Raw genomic sequence first — 24,896 nt, 5'->3', positions numbered from 1 at the left:
AAAAAATTTTATGTGCTCCAAGTTGTTGGAAAAATTTTGCTGTCCTAGTGTGAGCAGAACAAATTATGGGGATAGAAGCGAATGGCGATCAAGCATTCTTTGTTTGTTCCGGCATAACTCTTCAATCGATCAACGATTTTGATTGTTCGTGCTTTCCCTGGATGATTACAGTTTGAGCCGTAAGATGATTCGTGGGACGTACATAGATTTGTGAGTGTAGTCGATGTGTTACGTAAAATGTTTAACCCATCGTGAAACTGGTTCGCTAGTGTCGGGAATGACTACATCAGATAAGATACGTAAAGTGGAGTGACAAATTTATCGTTCTCCGCACGATAGCCACAAAAGAAGAAGTAGCTTCACACAGCTGCTGACATTTGGTGTAGCTCTCAGAGCGGTCACCATATCCTTCCGGTAGCGATTCTGCTATTCCATTGAGAGCAGGGTTGCTTGCCGTCAGAGTGCGTGGCAGTTTTGCTCGCTGGACAGCTTCGTGGTTCACTGTGGGATTCAGTCCTTCTGTCGAAATAAGACAGGAGTCACACTGCTGCAGCAGCATCCAGTGTTTACTGACACCGTCCGGCGCTAAAAGGCACGCTTCGGAGCCTTCAGAAATGGTTTCGGGTAGAAATGCACACTTAGCAGCATACTGTAGAAGAACTACATTGTAGTTCTCAAAACGCTGCTTTTCCAGACGAGTTGTCGAGTGGAGCTCGCTTGTATGACGGTGAGACCTGAACCTTCTTGGCTCTCTGCTTCTGCTGCTGAAAGAACGAGATTTCCTTACGCTGAAGCCCTCTCTAGATCCAGTTAGAGTGTGGTCTGTTTAGAGAGCATTGTGACCAAAGATTGATTGCGGTATCACACAGTTTGGTGCCGGTATTTTATTTACAAGCGGCTGCTCTCACATCAGCTTTTGGTGTTTACCAAACACTGCTTGAAAACTCTCATCAAACACATCTTTTCTACTTTTCTTGCATTCTTGTGTACAAAGTTAGGACAGTGAAGTTGAGTAGAGAGCTAATCAACTTTACAGTGACATTAGCGCACAAGGAGCTCAAGTATTAGACTCAAAGACTTCACCATACTACATAGAAATATTCTATGGGTCAATGGTATAGGCAGAAGGAACTAGCTGATTTAGGTACCTTAATTTGCAAGAAACGTGTCCAGATGGCGGGTCTAGACAAACAGTTTGTACCCACCTTACATTCTTGAAGGGGATGTATGTTACTACGTTCTGAGGGTCCCTAAACTTCAACATACAACATAAACGAGTTTTCCAAGAGTGGGTTTCCAAGTCTGCTTTTCAGTCACCGCAGCCACTTAGAAAGCTGATGGTGCATCGTTTACAGGGGAGGTTTTGGCTTGTAAAGGGTATTCGGTAAGAAGCCCTTCATGGAATTTCTTGGGGGTATGTCAGAGTTTGCGTCCCTAGAGTCACTCGGCTTTTGTTTGAGAGGGCCTTGGCGCAACTGAGTGCGATCTTCTAGACTGCAGTATGTAAACAGCTCTTGAACAGGACTTATTTATTAGTCGTTGGACCAGGGTCGACCTCGACAGCCCATGCCGCCGGAAATGAGATAAGGTGCTCACGTCCGTTGCCCTCAAATCACGGGTTAGCTGGCCATACTGAACGCTAAATTCACCGACGGTACAAACTGCCCCTTGGGTTGAACGCGCTTCTCGTTCAAATTATACTGCTGAACACTACCATAAGTAGGCAAGTAAAAAACATATTTAGTAATCCTGGTAGGCCGAAGCTGTGGGGCAGACACAATCAGAATAAGAGAGTAATCATTGGCTACCGAGAAAAAATTAAACATAAAAATATTTGCAATAATGCGTACGCGTACAGGTCACCAGCCCTTCTGCCTCAATGAAGTTCAGGATAATTTCCCTTCCGGAATTTTTTCGCCGAATAATCAGACGAAAGCCATTGCGTTCTGCAACGACACTGAAGACTCCACTGAATAGGTGCCTAAGCCTTGCACATCTCACTGCCTTCTGTGTATCGTCCATCATTGGCATAGGGTTGTACGACTTAGCTGGCCAACTTGTGCGAAAGTACACTGGACCATCAACTGTGTTCAACTATCTAATTGTCAGCATCACAGTAGTGAGCACTTCATTATGCCTAGCTGAGTTGACCACACTTATGCCCAGGGCGGGTTCACTGTACATCTACACCTACGTTACATTTGGTGAATGTGCCGCCTTCTGCACTGGATGGATTATGGTCTCCGTGATGATAATAAATACAAGCGCCACCGCAAAAGCTTTCTCCGATGCCGTTAACCGGCTAACTAATGGCACGATTCGTCACTGGAGCAATGCTAATCTACCCAGTCTGGGAAATTCAGAAATCGTCGATTCCACCCCTGATTTGTTGGCAATGGTATTCCTGATCCTACTTGCCTTAGCCACCTTGAGTGGCGCTTACATTTCGATGACTGCCAGCCTTGTGTTTTCGGGCTTAACGGTTGTCATACTTATAGCTTTGTCAGTATCCTGTTTTGTACTGGGAGATGTGAACAATTTTCACGGAGAAGACAGTTTTCTACCTTACGGATTTAAAGGCTTGCTCGAAGGAAGTATGCTTTCCATATTTACTGTTTCCGGATTTGAATATGTGGCAAACGCAAGCGAGGAAGCTAAAGATCCACGTCGAGATATACCGATTGCCCTGGTACTGAGTGTTCTCACGTGCACAATGGCAAATCTGCTAATATCATTTGGAATAGCATACGTTTTGCCACACTGGAAAATAAGTGACTCACTTTCTCTGATACACGCCTTCAATCTAACGAAAGAGCCATATGTCTCAATATTAGCAGCGATTGGTTGTATTCTGGCCATTGGACCTTCAAAAATTGTGGCGATGTATACGATCTCTCGGATGCTGTACGCCATATCGTCAGAAGGCCTACTGTTCCCTTGTTTGGCTACCATCGACGGGCGAACAAAGGTACCTTCATGGAGTCTGCTTGTCGGAAGTGTGATATCGATTGTTCTAGCTGGATTTTTCAACCTTTCTTTTTTCGTACATACAGGAGCTTTTGCATCGCTCCTCACTTATTTTCTAGTTGGAGTTCAGCTGTTTCTGTTTCGTTATGTGCTTGAAGAAGACGTAACAGCAATCGATGTCGACAACGACAACAACGAGCATGGTTTACCGACAAAAAAGCCACTTACAAAAACCCAATCGTCCAAATCCGTTTGTGCTATGCGAAAAGGCGTACCAACATTTCTAACTCGCTTGGAGGGGAAATCTTGGTTCGTTGGAATCTTGACCACGTTCGTAGGACTTGTTCTTGTCAGTGGCGGTGTCATCAGTCTAACTCAAGGTACTACTGCGTGGATTATAGCTGGCGTATCCGAAGTGTTTGTTCTCATCACTGCGGCGCTGCTTTGTCTTTACCGTCCAAACGAATTTTATGGGGCATTTCAGGTGGGTTTGATCTTCTCACTGGTAGTAGTGTAGTGTTCTACTTTTTTGAACGCTGCACTTTTCAAAATGGCTGACATTGTTTTTTCTTAGATTTGACACAGAAGGTAATGCGAATTTCGGTTTTCAGGAGCCGAATGAAAAGAAATATTAGTTGGGGTAGAATTTATCATCTTAAGAAGGTGCAGGAATAATATTATGGAATACTTTTTCTAACTGCGATGGTGGTAATTGGAAAACTAGAGAGGGGGCTATGGCAGTAATGCAAAACTTCACATACTGCGTTGGATGGATAGCATGTTCCACTTCAGTTGCTTCCCTCAATTCCCTGCCAACTATCAAGAGGACAGTGAAATATCTTGTTTGACTTTGTGCTTTGCCGACTCGAGAAAGAGTATCACCATATGCCGTTTGAAGCATCCGTACCCGAAGTCATTTTCTTGGTCAACTTAAATGAAATTTCATATTGTGATGTTCCTTCAGCCAAATCTAAAAAGCGAGTCTGCTTCCGTATATCGGTTTTACTGGCCTAAAATAAACAGTACCAAAACTGTGATTAGAAAATCTGAATATATAGGTATGACCCACGTTTAATTAACGGGTAATGCACTGTCGATGGGCTTATATAATTAATTTAAGTTGAATATTATACCTCAGGTAGATGTTGTTTCTTCACTAATGTTATTCGAGAATTATCTAAAAGTGGACCAAATTATACTGAAGATACAGTGGTCTTGCTCAACTTGAAAGGGAAATTAATTAGTGGAACATGACTAGTTCTGGAAGGGAAAGATTATTACCTAAGAAGACATGACGTACACCAATTGGAGCACCAGTTTCACTATGCTGGAAACTCGACAAATACGGATGAATATGACCTAAAAACGTTATTTCTGTCACATGCGGTCTGAGCATGAGCATGCCGGGTCTCATTTTGCCCAGTTTCCGTTGTACGTTTGAATCTGGAGCATCCTTTAACTCTAAAATGACGAGTAAGATTTACGTCAACAAGAAGCAAAATGCGCAAATTACGGGGACGAACTCCATCACACTTGACCGACAATCTAGACCGAACGCACTCTCACGATTGCTGAAGCCCATCGGCAGTCCACTATCTGTGTGTTTCCTCTGGATAACGTACTGCGACATCTCGAGTATCGTACCAAATGAAGAACACCGTAAACCAGAGATTCAGCTACAAGTGTGTTGAGTCCCCGTTCGAATCAAATTGGCGTACTGAAAGGTGGATTTGGTCAAACAGAACTGGATCTGATTGACCCAATTCAAATTGAAAATTTTTCACACATCCTACGATGATATACATATTCGTAACGGCCGAGAATCACCCACTGAAATGCCCATCCCACCGACGTGTTATCGATGTTTGCCTGCAAGATGTCAGTAAACAGTTTAACAATGCATCGGATGGCTTGTGTGCATGCTAAGCTAGATAAGACTTTGCGGTACTGGTGAGACATGGATAAGCAACCTGTATGCCGCGTGTGGCACCATAGAACCATCCCCAACCAGGTGTGACCAAACCTCTCGTTCCACACCCATTTGCAAACTTGTCTGTGACATTCGGTCTTGCGGTACTGGTGAGGCATGCATAAGCAACCTGTATGCCGCGTGTGACACCATAGAACCACCCCCCACCATGTGTGAGCAAACCTCTCGTTCCACATCCATTTGCAAACTTGTCTGTGACATTCGGTGTTCGATTATGGGACATCCTATGTGACCTACGTGACCATGTGAATCCGTCGAAATTCAGCTGTCAACCCCCCACTCCTGGTGGTCACATAACCAAAATGTAGTGGACTTTCCTGCAAAGATTCAACGTTCGTATTACCACTGGCTTTTCACGGCACAACACTCCTTGCTGTGTAATTACCAAGTTGACGGTGTCTAGTATGAAGTCACAATGGTATGCGGTCTTTTTGGGTACAACGTGCTCAACTGTTTCACCATCTGTAAGCATTTCTTTTACCTTGATTTAAATTTACAGTAGACATAGAACAGAAGAATGAATCTTGGGTATCAGCCCAACTGAGACTAAAGGAAGCCTTTGCACTGCAGTTTAGATTGAACGCTATCATATGCAAGACGTCTATCACTGTTCACGCAACTGAATTCTTGCTAAAAGGTTCAACTAGGGTCAGCATGGTGGATTATAACGAAATCCCTCCTGTGCCCTACTTTTTGGCTGATATCTACCATTTACTCCTGAATCGCCTAGACATACTTTGCCTTTGAAAAATACGGCCGTAACCTGAGCTACAGTTGGAACTTCAAGAATATGAGTACCTTAAGGGCGTTGAGATACATTAACTGAATCGAAACAAAGGTGTGAATAAATTGATTAGTAGCAGAGACGTAGGTTAGGGGAGATAAATTTGTATCCAATCTTTTGTGGACTGCTCAACAAAGAAGTATCTCTGGTCAAGGACTATGCTGCAAACCAAAGGGTTAAACCTATACAGCTTAAAGTGCAAGTTCTGAGTACTCATTATGATTTGGCAAATATGTAGGTGTTGTTTGTCGTGTACAAGAAATACTATACCATGCAAATTTGTCAGTCTCATCTAGAAACGAAGTAAACTGTAAAGCCGAGAATATTGTACATATTTTTCCGTTTGCATGCGTTCTAAACGTTCACAATGAAGTTCTTTTATAATCTGCTATAGAGGGGGATGTTAGTAGCTTAGGTAGCGCAGATAGTCACTGGTTTGTTCGCTGAGCTGGGCGATTCGGTTGTAAACGTTTCATCATCGATCGAGGTGACATCATCAGTGCGTTGTTAGGGTGCATAGCGATGGGTCAACGGTTGTGTCGACAACCACCAAAGGGGGGAAACACCGGCCTACAGTTTCGTTCTTATTAGAGCTCACCAGGAGTGTACATCCTTGGCCATAATGGGCTTAAACTCCGTACATCTGAGGCGAGGGTGTTACCACTAATCCACCGGTGCACAGTGGACGCATCTGAATTCTAAATGTGCCAGAAAGCTTCCATACACGCTTCGAGCCTTCCATGTTCTGCTCACATGACCGCTGCCCACTCAAATCAGTCGATCTTCGCGTAAACAGTTTTCACACCTTTACCCCCCAGAATCCATTCTATACTTGTTCCACTTGTATGGATCTCTCGCTTCTAGTTTCACAATTCCCCGATGTGTATTGACCAGAGGAATACATAGAAAAACACTAATGTTCCTTGACTGGTATTTTTAGTTTTACTTCAGTGGCTGATGCAGGCTAAAAGTACGTAAATGTACGCTAGACATGATTTCTTGCTGAGGGATTCGCCAACGGACAGACAGATGGATTAACCCCAAGCAGTCTATTGAGCACATTCGTGGCAATCACTTTTCTGGCAAAGTGGTGGCACTTATTGATATTTCACATACCTCACTTAACAAGCGAAAATGCACTGTTACTTCGGTCATCACTTCCGGTCAAAACTTGGGCTTATACTTCGATATTTCCAGTAATGATTACTCCCACTTCTATATAGCCCACAAAGAAAACTTTAATTCAGGCGTTCATCGGTAGCAATCAGTTTCCTTCCCAGGTATTCGACCTCATCCTCAAATTCACTGGTGGTTTCAGCGAGTGTTTTAACACAAATTCCAAGGCACCGATTCCTCGTTGGAATCAAGGTGCGCAAAAATTTTGTTAACTCGTGCCACTCATGATCAGTCAACTTGTCGTACACAGTGTTGAACGTCGTTTCCGTTCTCACCGATCTGTTCGGTGAATTTTGGATGACGCTTTATATGAAGAATCATTATCAAGCATCTACATTTTCCCACTTTTATTGCTTGCGGACGATCCTTGGTGGGACAAATTAGTTAGGCCGGGAGTGGAACCCAAACAATCAGGACTGAAATCTAGTACCCTAATTTGTCGTTCACAGGCTATGCGGCCAATATCGGGCCGGCCAACACGTGACTATATCAGTTTCAGTTACCACGTGATCTTTCGCTGGATTATCTTCGTGCCAGACTGCACTACAATCCTGGCCTACTGATTTGTTGCAATAAACAGCGCAAAGTAGGTCTGGGAACCGTGCTCGTTCTGCCATCCTTCCTGCGGCAACTTCCGTGCTTTTGGTTTTGCAAATAATCAGCCAGCAAGTGAAATCAACTTCGGTGTGGGCGGTTGGGTAAAATTCTCCGTAATCTTGGTAGAGGGCGAGTAATTTATTCCAATTTTTTTTAAATCTCTTATTTTTCAAGTGTTTCTGAAATCGTACACTCTTCGAAAATTTCAGCTCCAAATGAGGGTTACCTCCAGTAAAAGAAACAATAGGCTTTGAAATTTAGCTTTTGACACCTGCGTTTGTCACGGTACGGGATTCTTACTTGATTGTTATACCCATGTCGATGAGTTATAATAGGGTTGTCCATAGGAAGTCTTCCACTTCAAGTTAACGCATAGTCTAGCAATTTTGGCAATAATCAATATCATTCCCACAAAGCTTGCTCAAGAGAGGAAATAACGTTCTGCCGCAGAATTCTTCGTCACGTAGTTGAAATCTGACAGCTGCTTTGATCAAACCCCGCCTGAATTCTGCCGTTTTTGAGCAGTCCACAGGTAGCGTATTACGTCGACTGTGCGTTTTTGTCATAGACCTTAAGAGATTTTGGACAGAGGTGAATTCATCACCTTCGAGCTTGACTTCTTCAAAACACTACTCGTTGAAACTGGATCGTGTCCACATATCCTTTTCGAAGTAACAGCACCTTGAGTTGGTCTCCATTTCTGCATTCAGCTGCCAACTTGCACTATGCCTATGCATTTCCGCGCACAATAGGTAGTGGAATATACAGTTTGCTGAGCCTCACGTGCGAACAGTCGAACGCCCTATACGCTGTGTCAACCTAAAGAATAATACTGGAATTTAAATAGAGGTGACAGTTTCAAAGCATACACAGCTAGTTAGTGGCCATTAGTTTTCAACTTATGTGGGTGGGAATGTACCGAAGGGTAGCCTGTCAACCCACACCACTCATGAGACGCACTCAAAGCAACACATTTGAGTAGCTTTTGCTAGCCAGTCATCAGCTTGATTCGTACAACTTTGGTCACAGAAAGCCATTTTTAAGAACCGCTTTGGGCTTAACACTCCAGGATGTCCAGATTGGTAGGGCAGGTCTTCACAGACTTACATGGAAGCAGCCTAGCATTAGAAACCAATTTTGTCCACCTGCATCACTAATAAGATGGAACCAGTTTACACGCAAATCTCGTTCTATGATGCTCCATTGTGTGGTTCTATTTTCTGCATACGGTTATGGTCACAAACTCAATTCCAACATGGTCACGGGTTTGGTTATCTGATTAGCTGATAATTACTTCATCTTCCGGCCTTTCGCTTATGGCTCACTTCTCGGCTACTGGAAGCAACTCAGTTGAAGGCAAACACGACCACAATAGCTGTATATTCAGCTTGTTTTGCCTCCGAGTCTAACGGCTCCAGGGATAAATTTTCGTCTCACACGTTCCACTCGCTCGAAGTCAAGTCTGTTGGTTGCTGAATGAGCAAACATAGGTTTGTATCATTCCTCTCCGTGCCACCTAATGTTGTTCTTCCGCTACTCATTTTGCCAAATCACCCTTCGTAATCCTCAGATTTTCGAGAAAAACTACTTCACGCCGCTGTTGCTTGTCTTAGTTTTCATTCATCCATAGGAAGACAGCTTCGGGATGCTATTCCCCTCCATATGGAAACGTTCCAGATAACGTAAATGGTTGACTATGATCGCGTCCACCATCCCCTCAAAAACAGTCCGTCAGAACAGCTCTGTGGTTTGCGCTGGTTTGTTTCAGTTAATGGAAATTATTTGTCTTAGGCATTGCTTATCCAAACGCTTTAAGTGTTAGTTTTCACCAACAGCTGGTCAGGGTATCATACCGTGCGGCCAGGACGATCGTGACGTCATGAAACACGGGTGAAAGGGAGAAAACCTTTGCTGCGGAGTTATTTGTCAGAAAACTGGACAGGGAAGCAAAGCTCTTATATGCATCTTGTTTACAAAAACTGAATATCCATCTTCTCTTTGAACGCGTCTTCCTGAACTTTCCCGAATATTCATTGAGTGTTACTCAAGTGCAAGCAAATGCGACTCCACAAATTCCGTAATGGATCTCACCTTTCAAAAGATGCCAAGCGGATTTACGGGAAAACACACTACTCGCATGCCCCCATCAGTAGTATCCACCGTTACACAGTTTGATCAGGTGCGGTGTCTGGTTAGTGGTTTGCTCACTGACCCTGGCAAGTGCATTGTAACCGCTGTGACTAATCGATTAGACGTTAGTAGTGAGCGTAAGGGTGGGTTCGAGTAAGGAAAACAAAATTCGGAATTCGCATAGAGTGCTTGACCTACAAAGCTCAAAATCTGCAAGCAGATGGTAAATGCGTACCACACTTAAAAGCCAGACAATTCGAGTTGCTAGTTTCCAGCCCCAACGAATGACAAGAAGCATGAGATGGCATTTTAAAGCAGTCCTGTGTTTTTTTTACGGTCAAATACAGCTTTGACGCAGCGCTATATCCATTCGGCGATAGAATTATTTCAAGGCCACCCTTTTCTTGCCAAAGTGTAAATTGCGCCCCGGATTGATGGCATCATCCGTAAGACATGTTTGCACAATAAAGCAGTCGTTTTTTTTCCGGTCAAATACAGCTTTGACGCAGCGCTATATCCATTCGGCGATAGAATTATTTCAAGGCCACCCTTTTCTTGCCAAAGTGTAAATTGCGCCCCGGATTGATGGCATCATCCGTAAGACATGTTTGCACAAAATTTGATCCAGTGATCTCGAAAAAGATAACTAAATTTTAGCGAAATTCATGGATGATGAGAAAATAACAAAAACGCCCCTCTGCTTCTAAGTGAAATGCAACATTTATGTTGCAAGACGAGAATCAGTTAACAGATCGATGACTGTGACACTTTTAGCATTCCGCCTCAACTATTTATTGTATGGAGATTTCACGGGGACGATTTTTCGGTTATTTTCTAGTTAAACAATGAATCTGAAGTTGATTTCAACGAATTTGTTGAGAATATTCGGAGGATTTGACCAGCAATGAAACAGAATCGATCTCAGATATTGCGTTTAAACATTTCCTACAATTTTCGCTTGTTCAAGTGTAAGGTTGGAAAACTTGAGGTAACTTCCATGAAAATACTGAAGCAATCAACCGACTGCATAGATTTTTCTGTCTAGTTTAAATTTTTTGCTAGAGATTTTTTGCACTGAGATGTTTAAAAAATATTTTTTCAGTGAGCGTCACAATCTATCCGGATCTCTACGACAGGCGGCGTGTTCTAAATGACCTCTCTCCAAGGGTGAACTTACGTGAGTTTCGTACAACTCCATGGTATTCATTTCCTACTTGCTTAAGTCTCACGATAGAGGATTTTGCAACATCAAGTCAGTCCCTGGGCAATTGAAAATGGCGAAAAAGATTTCAACTAGTCTTTCTTCAAGCAACATAACAGCATGATAGGTTACATCAGTCTGTGTTTAGTGCTGATGCGTTTGTGCAGCTTGACATAGTCGCTGTCCACGAAGAGTATTTAAAGAGAGATGCTTGTGGACAGGACTGGTTCACACCTTGATACGAATCATTATTTACCCAAATCTGACTTTGCCTAACCAAAGTTCATTCAAACGGACCACATTTCAGGAGTCCCTAAGTCCTTCACAATTTAATTGAAATCCACTTGCTACATCGTAGCTTGTGGAAAATGACAATTCATGCTTTTTCTGAAGTCTATTCTAGTTTCTTCTTAGTGTCTCCGCATTTAGACGAATCCCTTTTGTTTGGCAAATTAAAGGGTTGAAAGTTCAAAAGCATTAGGTGAAAACTGGTTGAAAAGATGCTTTGGGATTTATTATAAGAACGGTCAATGTTCGTTTCTTGGTTGATAGCTAGATTAGCATCTTCTTTGGCCACTCAGAGCCCCTTTATTTTCGGTTTGGTCGTCATAACAAAAATAGCGAATTTGGAGCTGGTCACGTCGATATTTTGGTGGCGTCTCAGTGTTGTTTTGTTAGTGCCGTTATTTACTATTGCCATTGTTGTACAAAATACAACTAAAGTAATATTTTCTCTCTTAATATAACGATACAATACAATACAATACACATGTTGACCTTAACTCAATCTGTTTGGCCTATGACATGAAACGCGAAATAAGTACAATGAATAGTGAGGCTGTCGTGTAACGGACAAAAGCCATCTGGTCAATGCTATAGTAACCATTTGACTTATACTATCAACTCTTGTGCGCAGTGTTAGTGAGATAGATGTTGAAAATATGTACTTTATGTGAGGAGACGAGATAGGTAGACGTCTAAAGACGACTGCAAAAACGGTGAAGAAATTCAGCAGAAATGAACAGGTGGTCACAGTGGGATCGAAGAGGGGTTGTGGTAGGCAAAGACAAAACAGTACTACTTTTGCAGCTTTTTCCGTGGTGTACGTTGTCAGATGTGATAGAAGCGAACAGTCTGCTTCGCTGATACCAGTCAAACCATTGTGGACCCTCTAAATCACTTTGGCACTCACTCCTTACCAGCTTGATATATCTTTTACTGAAGAACTGGGAATCCAGTGTAAAAAAAGAGGTGAACCTACGGGTGAAATGGAGAAGGCCCTCCCGGCGGAGTTACTTATTGGGAAATGCCAACTGACCGGTTACAGACCATTGGACAGGGAAGCAAAACTCTAATTTGCATCTTATTTACAAAAAGTGGACATCCATCTTCTCATGAACGCGTCTCCTTGGACATTCCTGCAGATTCATTGACTCCAATCATTCCTCGCTCAAATCCAAGCAAATATTAAAAAGTGACTCTACGAATTCCGCAGCAGATCTCCCCTTTTCAAAAGACGCAAAGCGAAATTCCATGAACAACGCATACTACTCGCGTGCCTCCTATCAGTAGTATCACCGTTTAACCGCTATCTGAACCTGAGATAGCTTTTTCGCTTGGTGATGTTCACAAGCCATAACCGCAGTGATATAGCGGTAGCAGGCTTTATTGTTTGCAGAAACGTGGACAAGAAACCCAGCTGTCTCGTCACAATCACAGTTTCCGCGCTGCAAACAGTTAACCACGCGTTATAATGGGCTAAACCACCGAACAGTACAAGTTCATCGCGCGATTCGTTCGGCTGAACAGACTAAGTACAACACAGACGTAGTCGCAGTGCCCCATCTGCAGCATGTGGATCCCTGCTGTCTACTGACTTCTGACATGCCCAATAATCATTGGCGTGAGACGCGAACGATGGGACAGCGAGTGATCATTAAAATTCAATAAGTTTTGTGTAGCATCAAGATGGTGATGGTTCTGAATAGAGTCCGTTTTCGACGGGAAAGTTACCGTGTCTTTGAAAATCCTGCCAGAACTCATCGATTTCTCTAGGGTAGCCAAACGCCTCCTTTTCCATGATAATATCCTTCAAAACGATTGCTCTACTTTTCTCTCTCAGTGGTTGCTAGATAAGATTTAGCTCGTCATTTGGCTGCATTATTCTTTCACTTATCTCAAGATTTCCACAGCACTTTGTTCTTTATCTATCTTCGTAACTGTTTCAATACACTTTCAGCGTGGTACTGGAGGTCTCAAAGCCGTCCAAGATTTGTGCATATCTGTTACACAAAGCTTCGGAAAAGAGCTCCAGGAAAAAACATTCGCTCTTCAATTTAGGTTCCCTCTTTTCCAGTCATGCTACCAGAACATTTTTGGTCATCTGGCTTATATCCCACACTAAAAAACGGTATTGTAACTTGATGTCCTTTGCCACTTCCTGACCGTACCTTCGTGTAGTTCAGACACGACACCGCAGTTGTCCGTTAACCACTCACCGTCTATGGTAGCAGAAAACGATGCTTCGTGTACCAGGTAGTCTTGCAACTTAAGATTATTCTTACGTCTCCCATGAAACTTTTATAAGTTGTTGACGGAATTTTCCTGCTTTTTTGGAGCCAAATTTTGACGGAGAATTAGCGTAGTTTTAGAAACATAACTGTGGAAATGAAGACGCTCAACGAACTTATCGGATAAAATGTAATAAGATAACAATGTAACCGAGACACCCAGCTGACTAACCAAATCACACGAAAACTACATCGGGACCATCAAATCACTTTGCACTTAGTAGATACAAGTTAAGAACTACGTTTGCACAGGCTGAAAAAAATTTGCTCATTCATCCCCTCAATGACGATGGCACCTAGATTGCTATTGAAACGTTTGTGAGCTGTCAAGCTCAGCGCACTGATTAACAATCAAGTAGTGCAGCACTATTTTGAATCGCAACCGTCGTGGAGTTTCTTCCAAACTCCCTAAATACGACTCTGCAGAAATACGTATCTTTTTACGGGTGTTCCGCAGTTTCAAAAATCAAAGTAATGTTTTTGGGAGAACAATGTGTGCCTTACGGGGATTGAGGCGACTGGCCTAAACAACCAATCTACAAACTTCAATTTTATGGGGTTCTGGGTCACAATTCGCGAACTTCGCTCAGATTGCCATATGAGAGTCCACAGCAATAAAAACCAAGTCAGGTCCATTACAGAATTCGAGGGGTTTAGGTGATTTCTCAGCGTTTCACATCCGTTATCATGACAAAATGACGCTGCATTTGACTCGTATTCAACTGATTCCGGAAACCCTTGGTCATCGAAACGTCGGACTACGACATCTTATTCCACTACGTCTTGCTTCAATTTCTTGTGACGGAATATGGACTACTGACGTTGCTCAGTCGATGATACGCCTTTCGAAGGATAGAAATTTTCACAAAGTCAAAGAACTGGGAACTCCTGGTTACCCTAGATTATTTGAGAGCTGTGTATAGGGCACGGAAATTTGTTCCAAAATGGCATATTGCAGAAATGCCTTCAAGTTGCAGCACTCCGCTGTCTGACCAGATCATCGACTGAATTACATTAAACTGAAAATTTGTTTGTTTTAAATGTGCCTGATCAGCTACAGAAGAAATTACTCACACAAGCTAATCGTCTCAATCATCTATGACCACGTTTCTACTTTGAGATCGGCTTTAACTTGCATCCTCCCTCCCTTACAACAGAAAACGTTGTGAGCTTTCAGGTAATAAACTGCAATGGACAAACAGTGCGAAAATTATTGACCTACAGTCATGTGCATACCACTTATTGATTAGTTTCGACCCAAGTGGAGCACACCCTTATACTAAGCATAATGACCTGAGAAAGTGCTGCACATGTCACGGATACAAAACAGAGGTGCTATTGTTTGGAAAATTGAGAGTAAAACGAATAAAAGGGACTGTGTGCTTTTGGAGTAATAAGGTATCCTTGACCACTGACCTTAGTTGGTCTTACAGCCGTCCTACGAAGTTTACATACAACCAAATGTCTTCATCTGAAGCCACTGCTCACTGTGCTCTGTGCACCAATTGTAACGTCGAGCTGGTGATTGGTCGATTTGTTTGAAGGATGATAAGAACGTGATAATGGTGCAATCGTTGCGGTCTTTGTAGTTGACTGCTTCGCTTTCACAACTTCAGGATAATCCTAGATTAATGGACACATTTCATAAAGCAGAATATGTATATAGACCATCATGAAATATCAATGCATCACATGTTCGGAATTCGGTCGACGTTTGATACGCACCAGGAAGGTGACACAAGACACCACGTTGGACACAAAGTTAAAACGATGTCTGAATGCCCCCCAACTGACCCTTTACTGTGTAGCTCACATGGTCGGAGCTGGGCTATATGTGTTAACGGGCCAGCTGATTCGTGATTATACAGGACCGGCAACCTCTCTCGCCTACTTGATCTCTGTGGTGACCTCCATCTTCACAGCGCTTTGTTACGCAGAATTCACAACCTTATTCCCCCGCGCAGGTTCTGCTTACATCTATACCTATCTGATGTTTGGTGAGCTACCGGCGTTTCTCATCGGATGGACCATGATCTCTGATGTCATAGTCTCGACAGCTGCCATTTCCAAAGCCCTCTCCGGCACAATCAACCTTCTAACTAATAACACTATTCGAAATTGGTCAGAAGAACACCTTGTCAAAATGTCATATACCGAGCTGTTCGACACTACTCCTGACGTTGTGGCTGCCGCATTCATCCTAATCTTGATTCTCCTCACAATTACCGGCGCGCATATTTCCCTTACAATCAACGCTGTCCTCTCCGGCCTACAAATTGCAAGCTTAATTGTGATAACCATCGCCTGCTTTTTGCTTGGAAGTCCATCAAACCTAACGAACTACGGTGGGTTTCTACCATACGGAATCGACGGACTTTTGCGTGGGGCCGGACTGGCAGTGTTTGCATTTTCTGGTTTCGAAGCAGTAGCAAACGCCAGTGAAGAAGCTCGTAATCCACGCCGTGATCTACCGATAGCTTTGTTTGGCGGATTGATCATTTGTGCGGTGCTGTATATCACTGCGTCACTTGGCTTGGCTTATCTGGTACCACCAAAGAGCCTATCTTACGAGTCACCTTATGTGTCGGGATTTGCCCAAGTGGACAATTTGGGGATGATGGGTTTTGCAGCATTTGCTACCATTTTGGCTACAGGTGCCACAAAACTGGTCGCAATGTACGTCATTCCACGTATGTTCTATTCCATCGCACATGATGGCCTGCTGTTTGGATGTATGGCATTTGTGGAGAAGAGAACGGGTGTACCCCTCTGGAGTTTACTTATTGGCGGTATTGTCACAATCCTCCTGGCCACTTTCATCAACGTCAAAGCATTGGCGCAGTTCACCTCGGTCGGGATCATCTTTTGTTACTTTGTGATTGGTCTCGACCTTATGGTGTTACGTTACTTGGTTAGTGAACTGCACTACCTAACAGATGATGGATCCGAGATTCTAGTCGAGAATGCAGAACATGAATACTCTCTTGATGAGAAACCATCACTCAAGGTCGATCCAAAACCATCCACCGTGCGTCTTCGCAAATATATTCCAGTGTGCTTACGTGACCTCGAATCAGATAAAAATTTTAACACACTACTACTCATCTACACAACTGCCGTTATTTTCGTTGGAATCACGCTAAATGTCGCTGTTAAAAACCACATCAACTGGGTCTGGATCTTGTGTGGAATATCCGGGGCTATCTGCTTCTTCACTTTTGTATTACTCTGCTTCTATCAGCCACACAGAAACTTAAAAGGATTCGAAGTAAGCTTAAGCTAGTACAGTGCAACTCAAAAGTTTGTGTCATCGTGTGAATTAGCCTGGTATCTTATCGCATTCTGTGAATTATTGAACACTAGGAATGTATTTGGAACAAGGCTTGGGTGTGATAAAATCAAAAAACTACTTCTACACTTGGAGTATTTTGGTGGACATCAACATTCACGTCTACGTAGCCGGACTATTTGCCAGAATTTTTCAATAGGCTTGTCTCATTTAGTCAATTTAACAGTCTAAAGAAATTTGTTCACACAGATGACAACTGATTATTGTTTCCTGTCCAAGGAAATCTAACACAATTATGTCACTACAATCTCTAGGGTAATTTTGAACGTGGTAAAGTAATCACCGAATTCGTCATCACTGATTCTGAACAGTAGGTGAGGAGACAAGAATAAGATGTCTTCGTACCTTCTTTGGTAGAATCCGTGGCAAATGAAGAACAAGATGAAACGACCATAGGGCAATGCATTACTCAACTTTTGCACGTTTATAGGTCGAGGGGCGCCTAAAACAAGCGAAATCAGAAGGACAAGTTATTTCTTGACCAAGAATTTCATATTTTGCTCTACTCACTGACAAGAGCAGATCTCGAGGCCAACCTGCTTGCCTGCTCGAACGCTCTCATTTGGGCCTCTTATTTACAACCCTCTTGCTTCCCTCTGTTTGCGTGGTGCCAACTCACTGGAACGGTGTAACAGCCATTCCGCCTGAAATGCCTTTGAACTTTGCCACGATAGCACCGTTGATACATACAAAATCTCCAACCTAAAAACGATTAGGGCCATCCAACTACCAGTCTTTCCATCTAGCAAACTTACTTCTCGCATCTCCCTTTTTGGCATGACAGTGTAGCCGGAAAGTGGGCTAATTAAGGCACACCAATACTCAGCCACTCTTTATCCAACTTTATACTGTTCACCAACCAACAGGAATGTGGCAGTTTTGGACCATTCCAGATGCTTTTGGGATTTGTATTGCTGGTGATTTCCAGCAAAGTTAAATTAGATGTAAACTGCTTCTTTGTTTTCTCGCGTAAATATACATCACTTGCAGTATAAAATCTTTGTCGAAAACTACTGGATCTCTTCAATAACTGTAATCATTAGTTTAAATTGCTTCCCGCTCTCGGAAAACAGTCCGCTGAGGTGCCAGGCAATCTAGAAGGAAAGAGACTTCCGTTACTCTCAGGCTCATTATATTCTAGCCCTCATTGTGCGTTGAATTTAATCTGAAACTAAACAACAGAGGACAGAAACTGACCACAAATTAGGTTGATGATGAGATCGAATTAGAGTAATAGGTACAATAAATGATGTTCATAAATGGTGTGGCTTCTTTTTCAGTGAGCGTATCTTAGTCTAGATATTTTTTCTTTTAAGAGAAACAGTGCATGCGGTGAGGTGGGTAACACATGTGCTGCAGATGTTCTAGCCATACTGGCGAATCTCGTTTCAGGCTTATCACAACAGCAGTTTGGTGAGACATACTGAAACTAAACGCATTAGGAGAGTGGGTCTCATGGAACATCCTGTTTCGGAGGTGCCTTTACGTACAAAGGAAAACCAGTATTCGTAGTCACGTTATTCTTCTAATATAACATTTGTAGTTTGATATAACGCAAGCAGAAATTGGCAGTGATTTGTTCCAGCCTGTTTCTGCAGCTCTCATATGTTTGATCCAAAAAACGTTCATCATTAAATATATCTAATTTCACTTCTAAACGTTATATCTAAAGTTGTATCTCGAAGTTGCACTCACCCCAACTACATTAGTTGTCTCCTTAATGCCCAATGTGCGCTTCATTCAAGTACACAGATTCATCTTATTGAAGGTCACGGATGTGTGGAATTTTTGACTTCACAGATTAGCAGGATCGGTCTAGTCATCACTGAAGAATTTTCCAAACTGCACTCAATGTTTCCGCCATGCCGGCTGAAACACGGGGCATAACCCCGCTGACCATGCATGCTTACAGAAATCATAGATGTCTGATGCTCCGCAGTGATCAACAAACGCGATTGCAGGAAAGATACATGCAACAAAGTAAGGTACTGTCACGATATTCGTGACAAAGGATTAACATTTTAAGGAGAACCGAAAATGGATTTGTCTCTTTGTCATACAACGAGAACATGTCTGTCAGAATTCGCCCTGTCTGTGTCCACTGTGTTCTTAGGAAATTCCTGTTGATTCTCCACAGCTTACGTGAAAACACAAGATCTCACAGAATGCAGCTTCCCACCGTTTATATCACGCAACGACATTTACGCAGATTGTGACCCAAATTAACGAGTGATTTTACGGGATATGATGCCGTTCTTATATGGGTCATTCAGTTAGTGTTCGAAATTGAGCCTTTAGCTTAAGCATGACAGGGGGAAATCTACAGATTGTCAAGATGCAAGATTTTAAACAGAAGCTCACACAAAACCATTGAGCCTAGAAGATTTCATCAGCCAAGTACATTCAAAATCTCCTTATATGCTTGCCGTTGATCATTGCTGAAAAACTGAATTCCTCAGAAAATCTCATCCGGTCATTTCGATGAAACGGCTAGTTGGAATACAACCGCAATTTCCTGCAAACACTTATTACAGGAAGGTAAAAGCTTGATAAAAGCTGAGGAACAAAGACTTTGGAGCTACTCCGTGAACGGGCAGGTATAAATTCTCTCGTGACAACATTACGTGTGTGATCTAGTCAAAACATTCACATAAACTGTGATTTAATGTTCCCTCATTGCCGAAGGTTCTGCAGCACTTTGCCAACATCGTTGCCTGGCAAACAGCAGGAGCTTTTCCAGAGATCCTCAAAAGTTTATTCGTAGAACTAAAAACTAGTATTCACCTACCGTGCCCCAGTAGAGTCTCTATCCCGTAGGGTTATGTTCAGGTCATGGATTCATTTCGTGGTTTTTTATACACTGCGTATTCTCCACCAACCAAACTGCTTCATCAGTCTGACGTTATAGTTCAGGCATTTGTCTACTTCAACTCAACAGATCATTACTGTTTTTTTCAGGGGAGGCCTTCATCTCTCCTCACACGCCCTTGCTTATTACCTTTTTTTACGTGAAAACCAGATAGAGTTGTTACCTGAACAACAATCAGTAAATTTCCCGCAAGCGTGAACGTGGAAAAATACCATATAAGACGGAACGATTTCTCAAGCATTGGTTTCTACCCGTCTGGAACATGTGTGAATAAGCTAACTCATAGAAATTTTCTTTTACAAAGGCCAGAATGACATAAATTGTATAGCACCGATGACCAACATCAGGGCTTAGTAGGCGTGAAAGTAGGTAGCAGCGATTTGAGTGGGCTAGGAAACTCCAATCGGAGCAGCAATACCCCATAGGGACAAGTGTCTCTTATAGAGAAAGAGATGGACTCGAAACACCGTTAATTGAACGCATGACCCCATTGCCAGTGAGGTCAATCTGTACTTGACTTCGAGACCCTACTGGTTTGCGACCTCTCATTTCTCATTTATACCATCCAGATATGGATGCATATAGGCGGTTTATCGACATAGCACATATTATTATCTAAGGTTCTGGCCTGGCAAAGATCCTTTGAGTGGTGTCCAAATAAGCTGGAAAAAAACGACAGGCTGTCTACGGCTGATTCAACGTTGCTTAAAATCAGCATCAGTTCAACCATGAATTCTATGCTGAAATGAATGCTTGAACACTTCAACTCAGCCTGAGGTAGTCGAGGAATAGAATAACACCAGTGCTAGAGTTACCAACCGTTTTTACTTAAATACCACCCATCGAAGAAATTGTACTTTCTTACCTCGAATGTCGTAGTAACTGAAACATGAGGAGGCCCATATGAAGTGTACCACAAACAGAGAATTCAGCCAAGATTCGGTTTAGGTTACTTTGTAGATGAGATGAACTGTGCTAATTTTTTTTCGTTTTTAGTTTTGATAGGACTGTGAGGATTATCAGGATGAAAGCAGACGGTCACTTTGTTGGGGCTTGTGGGGCATGTAAATCCGATTGCCAAAATGGTAATCCATCGTTCTGTCCACTCGGTCCAATAGCCGAGTAAAAAATATGATTAGGACATGCATCTACCGTTTACTGCTGAGTTAATTAACTTACCACTGCTGTTGGAAGGGTTCAGTGCAAAAAATCGGTCTTGAATCCACTAAATGCTCTATTAAATCCGAGCTCTCACCGATGCTACCCTGTGTCTTGTTGGCACAGAAAGCCAGTTTCCATATCGGATCATACAATCTGGTATCATTTTATACTGAATTGGTATGGACCATTTTCTGTATCGGCAGAGTTTTTTCAACTCCATATAGCCAAACGTACAGCAGAACATTTCAGGTGACCATATTATTCGTCTGCCTGTTTGCAATATAGGGACTGAGTGTGGTTCCAATGGAGAAGCACGGTATTACACTGCTTAGATAAATTTGACCCTGATTTGGGAAAAGAGGAAGTGGATATATTTAATGTCACCAAGAGGAGAACATCCAATACACCTTTATCCAAATATTCATACGTCTTTCCCACTAATGTCCGTCTGAAATTGTTTTGAACGTTCATGCAGGGATTTGAACCGCTACCAGTATGGGTAATTCATCTGTTTGCTATATTGAGCTCTGCTACTACTTTATTCCGCCGCCCAATGTGGAAATTTGAAAAACCGCTAAAAAAAGTCGCTTGGGTGGTTGGTCATTGTTGCATTTCACCGGATAAGTGTAAACGGACCAGACGCGTTTCTCTGATTACGGGAATACCACGTATCCATCAACCAGTTTGTGTAGCAGTGAGGAAATTTTAGGTGTTATTCTTCGTCTTATCGGTGTTTGGCCAACAGATCAAGCAAATTTGTATTTATTTCAATCCACCAGTGTCCAGGTTTTTTGCACCAACTACTATAACAGTTGTTTCAACCGGAAGCTTATGTGACAATACTTTCGCACGAAGAAACCGAAGAAAACGATAAACGACCATCTGAAAACCTCGAGATAGGCAGTGGAGCGATGGAATGAATGATTTCAAAGACAGTCCGAAAGCTGGACCTGCTTCCGTACTCACAACGGACCACGTCCAAATTGTCAGAATATCATCAGGGCTTATGTGGAACAATCCCGTTCATTGCACACACATAGCAGTTTAAACTAGGCAGGGGCTCCAGTCCTGTTTTCTTCTTTTGGAAAGTAGTGCGCGTGTGAAGTTAGGTACAGTTAACTACTTTGTTGATAGATCTGGATGCTCAGTCTTCACCGGCAAATAGTCTCAAACTCCCGAAAGATGACAGTTTTCACTTTTTATTTTAGACACCCATCATGCCCGTTGCTCCGTGTATAACAATTCTGGCTAACGGCATCCTGATCACTAGCATGGAGCCCCTAACTTGGCTTCGCTTCGTTATCTGGTCCGCTATTGGTAAGTTCACTTTAAAGTTTGGTTTGATTCATATATAGGCTAAACGCTAGTATTTAGTGACTGCACCGGACTTTATGAATATGATTTAACTTAGGTCAACTAATACTCTTAATTTTGCTGTTGTTATGCAACCACGTGATTCACCAACTTTATTTTCATCGACACGTTCACTAATGCAGATCTTTAGTTGTCAACAAGGTCATTTGGTTTTTCATGCTCTACTTGCATGTCAGTTAGGATTGATTTGGGTTTTGTGCAAAGTCCAGTAATTCGTACAATAGATAGGGTTTTGCCGCACGTGAAGAAAACATCGTGCTAAAACCCTAGTTAGGTTGGAATTAAACAGTCCAGTAACACTAAGAACACTTAAGTTGTTTGGAAAGAAAATCATAAGACAACTTGTTAGTCGTTCCTTTTGCAAATCTGTATTCTGCTCAGCAGTAACTAAAGGCGCCGAGAACCAAACCGGTTAGGGGAAGTGATCAAGTAATCGACCGAATAGGGGAGAATTCAAGAACTCACTAAAAATTTCACCCCTTCCTTTGGTAGGGACTTTCAGGAGTCTGATTATCACTGGCCATATGTTCACTTTTCGGTGTTGTGTTGGTGAACAAGATTTGATTCCTGGACTTACTCTTTGTACTGGCTGTTGAATCTAGGACGGTGCTCCAGCTCAGTTGATTTATGTGAACTTAATGTGACGCTGTGTTCTCTTCACCGTGTTAGGTACTACTGGTGTGCATTGTGCCTGCATTGTACCGTTGGTATTGATGATTAATCGGTCTCCAGCCATCTCTGTAAACAACTGTGTGCTAGGATGCTGATTAGCCGACTGACAATAGCGATAAAACGCACATTGGAATCGATGTGCTTAGGCCGTCAAAGTCTTATGCTATCGGCATCTGACGTGGATGTCGGATGATGTCATTCAGTCACAGCACTTATTGCTCTGATCAACTCCTACCAACAGATGCGTAATCGTGCTGTCTTGGCTTGATCCACCATGAGAAAACCTACAAGAAAGGAGGATAGTTGTATACATCCTAATCGACCATTGATGGCCAAACTGTGTGTTCTTCCAACACCATCCGGAGGGTTATGGTTTTGAGTCTACTTGGCTACTAATGAGATAGCCACTACCAGTGGTCCCCAACAAACGTGGAACTTCCGCAGTGTCTCTTGGCTTTTCAGCACAGAGTGAATTCCTTCGCAAATCTAGGTTTATATTTATAATTTGAGCGGTGATTTCAGTGTCACCGTAGATTTCGCCATGTGAGTATAATATTCAGTTAAGAAGATCGAGCAATTATATTCTGATGCAAAGTAAAAAGAACTCACACCCAAGTGTCGGATCTTTCTACTACATATTAATTATTTATTTAGTTTATTATCTATTTATTTATTCATTAATTGTCAGGTGGCCAAGCACACCTCTTACAATGTTTATACAATCACACAAGTGGAGCCCTGGATGACTATTTTGTCGTTACCGGAAAACTTCAGTATTCAGGAGCTCTTTTTCTAGCAGAAGCCTCGTTGGGTTTCTTGTTTACCAGTTCCTGATATGTAGTTTGCGATCTGCTCAAACCCAGTGGCTGTTTGCTGTTCATGCATCATATAGATATTAGCGAACTACCCAGAATAATGGGTACATTCTTATACGAATCCTGTGCTATCGGTCGGAATTTTGATAAACTTTCAGTAACAAGTAACAGTGGGGATATTTTCATCTTACACCCAACGTTGCTTTGAAATCACGCTATGATCGGGTTCCCTAAACGGACAGTAAATGATCCGCTAACCTCCTTTTTTTCGTGATTTTTTTTAAAAAAACGGCACAAGAACAAGGCAGCCGATCCAGGAGCTAACACACTGAACCCCTCACTGACAAAGTCACCTAGATTTGTAAGGAATCGTTTGCAATCCAACTTCCAAGTTCGGCGAACTGACCAGCGAGGAGAACTTAGCCCTTCAGAGGTTCTCCAGAAGAACTGTGTGGTAGCCAAAGCATCTCCATGCCGTCTTTCTTTAGCGGTCACCGCCTATCTCACCTAGTCAGACAGAGACAAAAAGATAACTGTCGATCTCTCAAGGAACCATAATAAGCCGGTCTCAAACATATTCCCTGTTGTTCAAAAAAGCAATTAATCTATGAAGAAATTTTATTTCCTTAACACGGTTACTCCCTCTTTTGCGTCGCCTACAGGTTTGGTAATCTACTTCTCTTACGGCATATGGTTTAGCAAAGCGGACGAGGAGCCAGAATCCAAAGAACTCAAACAATCGAACATCGGTGACCGGTATAAAGTTCCTGACCCACAAAGCGATCAGACATAGCTCCTGAGCTACAGAGTAAAACCACGGCCCACCACGAAATCGGTTCAATTCGTACACTACGAAACAACCTTATGCATTCATTTTGGTTCATTTATTAAATGCATTGCTTTATCCAAACATTGACAAAGATCACCTTGCTTAACTATGTCCACATTAGTAAATTTATCATCACTTGTGTTTTGTTCCGATGCTGGTGAGTTATAAAGAGAATAGAAGACGATTTTAGGCTTCTTTCAACACTGGCATCACTTTCCAGAGGGGAAATAGTGGAGGTCTTATCACTCAGCAGGATGGTCCGAACATTTTTGTTAACAAACGTAAGCTTTGGGCATATTAGTTAGTGGATAGAAGACCTAATTATTTAGTTATTAACAGGTAACTGCGATGTAAATGGCAAATTTAACATTGCTCAACAGACAACGAGATCTACCGAAAAATCACCGCAACG

At 42.4% G+C, this 24,896-nt stretch overlaps 2 protein-coding genes across 2 annotated transcripts in view; both read left to right on the top strand.

Annotated features, from left to right (window-relative positions):
* Positions 1 to 1,879: 1,879 nt before the first annotated feature.
* T265_03579 (hypothetical protein) lies at positions 1,880 to 24,448 on the top strand (the record flags this gene model as incomplete). The annotated part of the gene is made up of 3 exons (XM_009168098.1): positions 1,880 to 3,472; positions 15,082 to 16,683; positions 24,269 to 24,448. The coding sequence occupies 3 exons, from the start codon at positions 1,880 to 1,882 to the stop codon at positions 24,446 to 24,448; spliced, it is 3,375 nt and encodes a 1,124-aa protein (XP_009166362.1).
* A 144-nt stretch (positions 24,449 to 24,592) lies between these two features.
* Positions 24,593 to 24,896, top strand: part of T265_03578 (hypothetical protein) — a gene marked incomplete at both ends in the record, with an annotated part of 4,498 nt that continues 4,194 nt past the window's right edge. Inside the window, one exon of the mRNA XM_009168097.1 lies at positions 24,593 to 24,641. Coding sequence (XP_009166361.1) covers positions 24,593 to 24,641 — 49 coding nt within the window. The remainder of the gene's footprint in view (positions 24,642 to 24,896) is intronic.

This window comes from Opisthorchis viverrini, assembly GCF_000715545.1.
Source record: "Opisthorchis viverrini unplaced genomic scaffold opera_v5_52, whole genome shotgun sequence".
NCBI classification, from domain to species: Eukaryota; Metazoa; Platyhelminthes; class Trematoda; order Opisthorchiida; family Opisthorchiidae; genus Opisthorchis; species Opisthorchis viverrini.
This window is presented reverse-complemented; position numbering and strand designations above follow the sequence as displayed.